Source organism: Aplysia californica, unplaced genomic scaffold (genome assembly GCF_000002075.1).
Source record: "Aplysia californica isolate F4 #8 unplaced genomic scaffold, AplCal3.0 scaffold01167, whole genome shotgun sequence".
Taxonomy (NCBI): domain Eukaryota; kingdom Metazoa; phylum Mollusca; class Gastropoda; order Aplysiida; family Aplysiidae; genus Aplysia; species Aplysia californica.
This window is the reverse complement of record NW_004798437.1, coordinates 142,363-149,912: the sequence shown is the minus strand read 5'-3', so window position 1 is coordinate 149,912 and position 7,550 is coordinate 142,363. Positions and strand designations below refer to the sequence as shown.

The 7,550-nt window shown below is 40.5% G+C and overlaps 1 protein-coding gene across 2 annotated transcripts in view; it reads left to right on the top strand.

Moving 5' to 3' along the window:
- The window catches only part of LOC101858821, a gene marked incomplete at its 5' end in the record, with an annotated part of 29,322 nt that extends 22,236 nt beyond the window's left edge, over positions 1-7,086 (top strand). For both annotated transcript variants that reach the window (XM_013090181.2, XM_013090180.2), the window contains 2 exon segments: positions 5,089-5,193; positions 5,677-7,086. In XM_013090181.2, coding sequence (XP_012945635.1) covers positions 5,089-5,193; positions 5,677-5,843 — 272 coding nt within the window.
- Positions 7,087-7,550: the final 464 nt, after the last annotated feature.

The window sequence follows — 7,550 nt, the reverse complement described above, 5'->3', positions numbered from 1 at the left end:
GCACACGCACACGCACACGCACACGCACACGCACGCACACACACACACAACCCTGGGAGTCACTGAAGCAGTGAGAATCCTGTGCCAAAACACTACGGAAAGATGCTAAATTGACATCGATGTGCTTCTTGTCTCTCCTCTCCTCCGTCAAAGGAAAACATGTCAGGCCTTAATGTGTCTCTCTCTGTCTCTATGTCTCTGTCTCTCTCATTCTCTGTCTCTGTCTCTCTCTCTGTGGGTGGTCGGTGGGTACTCTGGTGTGGTTTGCTTCTTCTTTCCTATCAAACATCTATTGTCCTTATCTCCCCTCCTTTTTTATGTTTGTTTCTCTCTTGTAATGCCTCTAATCTTCTGGCACTCATATGACCTTATGCAGTTGCGAGCGCCATAAAACCTCTACTAAAACAACATCTCTCTCTCTGTCTCTGTTTCTCTCTCTCTCTCCCTCTCCCTCCCTCTTCCTCTTCCTCCTCATCCCAGCACTAAAGGACAGTTACCATGTCGATGTGCTTCTCGTCTCTCCTCCACCAAAGGAAACCATGTTGGGCCTTGATGTGTCTCTTGTTTGTGTCTAGGTCAACGGGAGTCGCCGGACGGGGAGCCTGGTGACGTAAGCTCTCCCCTGGTGCACCGTGGGCCATTTGCCACTTACATTACCACCACCACCACCAACACACCACAACAACCACCATCACCATCACACCCCCGCCACCACCACTTTCCTCATCCCCTTTGTCCTTTCTTTTTATACATGTTTTTTTTTGTGTTCATCATCCTCTTCCTTATCCTCCTCACCATGATCATCACCATGGCCATATACTGTGTTATTTCTCCACAATATCATTAACATTAGCATCATCATCAGCATCATCATGGGGTACTATTTCTCCTCAACATCATTATTATCTTCGTCGTCATTGTGGTAATATGCTGTGCCATTTCTCCACATCATCGTCATCATCATCATTGTATAAAGAAGGTATTTAAACAGTTAAGACCTTGTTGTGTTTCCAGAAAATATATATTTTACACAGTTGAACGTTTCGCCCTCAACGGGCTTCTTCAGGAACATTCACGGAAATAACTGGCAAGAATCTAGATATACACAGGCTATAAAAACATCATCATCATCATCATCATCATCATCATCATCATCATCATCATCATTGTAGATAGCAGGGAACAAAAAAAGGGGTTGAGACTTAATGGATTTTTCAAATTTAATACTGGTTCAACGTTTAGCCCTCTAAAGGGCTTCGTCAGGAACACGATACAAAAAAATAATGTAAAATCTGATGACTACAAGCTATAGCTACAAAAGTGCGCGCATACATCATCATCATCATTTCATCCATTTCCCCATAATCATCATCATCCATTTTCCTCACATTATCATCATCATCACCATCATCATTATCATCGATGTCATAAACGCTGCCCCTTACTCGACAACATTTCCTCGGCTGTTTGCGTTTACGTGTGTGTTTGCGCGTGTGATTCGCATTGGGACATTTTTCCGCTCCATCTGATAGCTCTCTCTTGTCCTGTGAGTATGGAGATTATAGGATGCATGTTTTTAAAAACAAAATGCTGCCTGTCTGCTTTGTAGAGCTGGTTGGCATTCTAGGAGACGCCCTATGATGAAGGATCTTTCCGGTAGTCTTGGCTCAAACTGTTTGTTTTTTTTTTTCTTTTTGTTTTGTTTGTTGTCCCAAACTAATTTTCAGAAAAACTCTGCTTGGAGATATGTGAAGGGTTGTATCTAGTGAATGGATCTTTTTGTGTTTGTTGATTTTGAGGTTTGAAATTAATACTGATAATTATAATAACAACAAGAAGGAAAAGAGGCAGACAAAGAAGAGGAAGAATGGAATTGTTGAAATCTACCTCTTCATTTCAGCTTTCGGTGACCAGTTGTTTGGCATTTTGTTTTATGCGTAAACACAGGATAGGGACAGGATAAAATACGACATCAAAGGAAAAAAGACAAGTGTTTATTTTTTAAAATGTTTTTGCCTGAAATGGGGAAACTTCTGATATTTGCAGTAAACACACACTTTTGCTATCGTGGCAGTGATTATAATTATAAAAAAAAGAAAAGAAAAAAAGAAGATGCAGTTATTCTATAAAAGTTTCTTCATTGGGATGAGAGTATTAGTTCTACATATACAGTGGATGGGTCTTGTGAAATAATTTTGGTAATGTCCCTTTTTCTCTTCCTCGTCCTCCTCCTTCACACCTCCTCCTCCACTCCTCCTCCTCCATTCCTCCTCCTCCACTCCTCCTCCTTGTTCCACCACCACCACCACTGCTGTTTCCATTTGCAAAACTGGTATTGCGTTGTCGTTTTTATTGATACAGCTTCACTGGCTACCAGTTAAATATAAAACTGACTACAAAATTGTTCTTTTCTGTCACAAGTGCATGAACAACTAAGCATCATTAAATCTTAAAGACGTTATTAAGTTGTATACCATCAAAACACTTGAGGCCTTTATATGAGAATCCTCATGGCAGTGCCCACTGTAAAGTCTTTTACGGTGGGTGGAAGAGCTTTTTCTTCCTATGCCCCTAAAATCTGGAATTCCCTCCTAAAAGAAATATGTGTATTATAACAGAGAGAGATTTTTGATTTTTTTTAAAAGTCTAAAGACACATTTAAATTGAGTGCTAATTCTGCATCATAAATATGGCGCTTTGAGCCTCTTAGGGATTGTGTGCTATATAAATTACCATAAATATTATTATTATTATTACTCTTATTATTAGGCCTATCATAATAATAATTATTATTGAAAAGCCATATAGTTTTGAGATAGAAAAACGACCTGGCAGAACTGGGCTAAATGCCTGTCATCGTCTCCTTTTGCTGCTTCTTGACTCAAACATGATACTAGCATCTGTACTAATACGGTGTTACTAGAACTAGAGCTGACGGAATGAGGTAGTGTCTGGGCTGAGCCTATATTTATATATGCCTTGTGTTTGTTAATCTCAGTTTCTGGGAGGAGGGGTGCTGTCTGTCTGTCTGTCTGTCTGTCTGTCTATCTGTCTGTCTGTCTGTCTGTCTGTCTGTCTGTCTGTCTGTCTATCTCTGTCTACCTCTGTCTGTGTCTGTCTGTCTGTCTGTGTGTGTCTGTCTGTCTGTCTGTCTGTCTGTCTGTCTGTCTGTCTGTCTGTCTGTCTGTCTGTCTGTCTGTCTGTCTGTCTGTCTGTCTGTCTGTCTGTCTCTCTCTCTCTCTCTCTCTCTCTCTCTCTCTCTCTCTCTCTCTCTCTCTCTCTCTCTCTCGCTTGTCATGATGAGTTGTTGGCAGGTGCTCTGGTGTGGTTTGCTCCTTAAAAAGTACTGTAGAACTCTTACTAAAACAAACCTCTTCTCTTCCATGAGAACAAGAACATTGTCACATCCTTAGCGTTAAAGAAAACCGCCAACGTTTCTTTGTCCTGTCGGAGATGGTTGTTAAATTTTGCCCAACTCTTTGCTCATGGAGGACCATTGTGTTCTGGTCATGCAACATGGCTTGAAGATTTTCTATATTGGGGCACTTTAAAAAAAACAACCCCACTTTGTTATTTGTATGAATTTTCAGTTCCGATTTTAGTTGTCTGAAATGTTAAAAGACGCGCAACAATATTCATACTATGATATATGTATGTGTATATGCAAATTTGTGTTTCTGATTTTTTTATGATAGTTTGAAACGTGGCCAAGATAAAGGGATTTACTCCTTCCCTATTAGATCAGAAGGCTGTGTGGCTAAGCCAAAGGGTTTTGGTCTGCTGTTGATCGAACATATTATCCGCAGTCCTTTAAAGAGTTAGGAAATTTGACAGTTTTGAGAGGGTAATTAGATTGAGCAATTTCCAAATGCTTTAGTTCATACCCATAAACAAGCAAACAAACAAACATATATCCAAACCCACCACCAGCCTTGAGTCACACACACACACACACACACACACACACACACACACACACACACACACACACACACACACACACACACACACATATTGGTTTGTGTAGTTGCATGTGGAGGACGTTCGGTTGCTCTTTGCTTTGACATCTGCCGATGTCTTGGTGTGTCATAGTTGACTGTGTGGCTAAACTAAAGGGTTAACCTCTTCACTACCCGACCAGTAGGCTGTGTGGCTAAGCTAAAGGGTTAACTCCTTGCCTACCAGCTAAGACTGTTTTCCTCTCTGTGACCAAGACAGTTTGGCCACCATTTTTCGACCGAGCTATGAATTAATTATTAACTTTCTTTGTGATATTAACCGGGTCATGACAAAAGACTTTCTGTTAAGGAGTTATGTTTTTGTGATGATTGCCATTATAAGCTGATGAGCTTAGCCTTTTATTTTTTAATTGAAATTACTATTATGCATCAAAGATAGACTGTGAAATAGTGTATGAAGAGAGAAGTGGGTTGTTGGAGGGTGCTCTAATGTGGTTTGCTCTTTTTTTCATATCAAACATCTGTCATCCTTGTATCTCCTTCTTTTTTTTGTGTTTGTTACTCTCTTGTAACACTTTTAATCTTTGGCACATTATAATCTTATTGTGTTGCAAGAGCTACAGAAATTACTAAAAGAAAACGAAAAATGAATAGAGGTAAAATATGTAATGGCTGCAGGTGGCTGGAGGACGCTAGTAATAGGTCCTTTTTTTCTTTCCCTCTATTGTTTGTCTCTGACTGTTATATCTTTCCTCTGCCCTAAATGATGACCGTTGTTGTATGGATTTGCTTATTTCTATATATAAACAAAACTAAAAGGATATAGTGCAAAACTGTGCTTGAATTAAACAGATGTTGGTTGGTGGGTGCTGTCATGTGATTTGCTCCTTCTTTCCTATCAGACATCTGTCGTCCATTTCTCTCCTGGTTTTTTTTTTGTGTTTGTTACTATCTTGTCACGTATCTAATTTTGGCACATACATAACTTAATTGTGTTGCAAGTGCTGTAAAGCACTTATTTAATTCTTTAAAAATGCAAATCAGATGTTGTAATATCAGGCATTTGTATCTTTTTCTTCCTCATGTTCTTTGTGTGCGCTGGTGTGTTCGTGCGTGCGTGCGTGTTCAGACTGCCCCCAGCACCAGTGCGTGAGGAAGTACATCGCGCAGCAACCGGATGAGCTCAACATGGAAGAGTCGGATGTGATCAACGTCACTCGCAAGATGGGCGACGGTGAGTCGTGCACACAGATAGATGCAGTCACACACACACACACACACACACACACACACACACACACACACACACACACACACACACACACACACACACACACACACACACAAAGAAGAAAAATTGTGATAAATTTAAGATAAATAGTGACAAACAAACCTTACTGAGTCAGATGTTTTATAATCAAAATTATTAGTGATAAGCAAGATAAATATTGAGAAACAGAATAAATAGTTATAAATAAACAAGGTGAATGATGATAAACAATATATGTTAGGTCTGATCATTAACAATCAAGATAAATAGAGATAAACTAGATAGATTAAAATAATATTGATGACAAGATAAATAGTGATAAACTAGATAGATTAAAATAATATTGAAGACTAGATAATTAATGACGTACCTGTTAAATGCTTCTGAACAAGAAGTATCGGGGTCAGATCATGTAGTAACATAATTGCTTGTTGTTGTCGTGTTCAGGTTGGTGCGAAGGAGAGAGAATCCGCGACGGGGAGAAAGGATGGTTCCCCGCCAGCCACACAGAGGAGATCAACAACAGTCACGTGAGGGCCCGCAACTTGAGACTACGCTACCGGCTCATGATTGCCTCCTCGCAGGAGTACGCGCCCGTCGACTACAAGCACTGAGCCTATGTGTCTCTCTGGATGAGCCTGTGTCTGGTTGAGTATCGATCTTGATGAGCCTGTGTCGGGTCGAGTATCGATCTGGATGAGCCTGTATCTGGTTGAATCTATCCGGATGAGCCTTTATCTGGTCGAGTTTCTATGTGGATGAGCCTGTATCTGGTTGAGCCTATGTCCGGTTGACACTCTGTGGTTGAGTCTATCCAGATGAGCCTGTATCTGGTTGAGTCTCTATCTGGTTGAGTCTCTATCTGGATGAGTCTCTATCTGGTTGAGTCTCTATCTGGATGAGTTTCTATCTGGTTGAGTCTCTATCTGGTTGAGTCTCTATCTGGATGAGTTTCTATCTGGTTGAGTCTCTATCTGGTTGAGTCTCTATCTGGTTGAGTTTCTATCTGGTTGAGTCTCTATCTGGTTGAGTCTCTATCTGGTTGAGTCTCTATCTGGTTGAGTCTCTATCTGGTTGAGTCTCTATCTGGATGAGTCTCTATCTGGTTGAGTCTCTATCTGGTTGAGTCTCTATCTGGTTGAGTCTCTATCTGGATGAGTCTCTATCTGGTTGAGTCTCTATCTGGATGAGTCTCTATCTGGATGAGTCTCTATCTGGATAAACCTTTATGTGGATGAGCCTGCGTTTGGTTGAACTTGTATCTGATTGAACCTGTATCTGCTAAGGTCTCTATCTGGATGAGCCCGTATTCAGTTAAGTCTGTATCCGGTTGGGCTCTATCTGGTTGGGTCCCCTGTCTGGATGGTCATCTCCTTATAAGAGCCTCTATCTGGACCAGACTCAATTCTTTCTCTTTGTTATTCCACACTGGTGTATCTCAACTGTGAAGGGAGGTGTCAAATTTCTCCCCTGTGTTGAGGAAAGTTTTCGTAGAAATGTGTGGCTCAGCAAAATATGAGAAATGAGAGACGGCGAAATGTGTGAGAAGTTTAAGTGTGAGAAGCCAAAATAATATGTGAGATGTAAATGTGCGATGGCTGAAGGTAGACTTATAGACCACAAGAATGTTCTAGTTCTGCCGTGAAAGATAAATGCTTAAATTAAGTAAACTCTGGTGACAGTTACAGTTGTTACCCAGGATCAAGTGCTGAGGATGGAAGATGTCTTTTGTTTGTTCAGCCTTATTTTGCTTATTATGAGCTTGAGAAAACCAATGATATTGCTGGAAACTGATGCTATGTAAATTTGAAACATGACTTATGATTTTTTAACATGTTCACCCAAAAGTTTAAAAAAGTGAATCAAGCGTTGTTTGTTCTGCACATATGGTGTGGTGTTTATCTTTTTGGTTTGATGTAAGTTGAGAATGACAGGGAGATGAGAGATGTGTGGGTGTGTGGGCGGAGTCAGTGAGCTGTCTCTTCTGGCGCCTCATTGGTCTTTGGCGGTTCTGAGAAATTGATGTACTGAATGAGTAGAACTTTTACCTGGGACTGCAGTGAAAGTATCTTAATGAGTGTTGTCATTTCTGTTTGGATATGCAGACACCAATGTGTGTGATTTGCTTCCTCTTTCCTATCAAACATTTATCATCCTTATCTCTCCTCTTGTATTTTTGTGTGTTACTCTCTAGTCTTTGTCACTGATATGACCTATTTGTGTTGCAAGTTCCGTAAAACCCGGACAAAGACAAAGACACCGGTGTCTAATTTGTGGACTTCCCTATTTGCTTTGTGGGTTGTCAGTAGATGCTTTAGTGT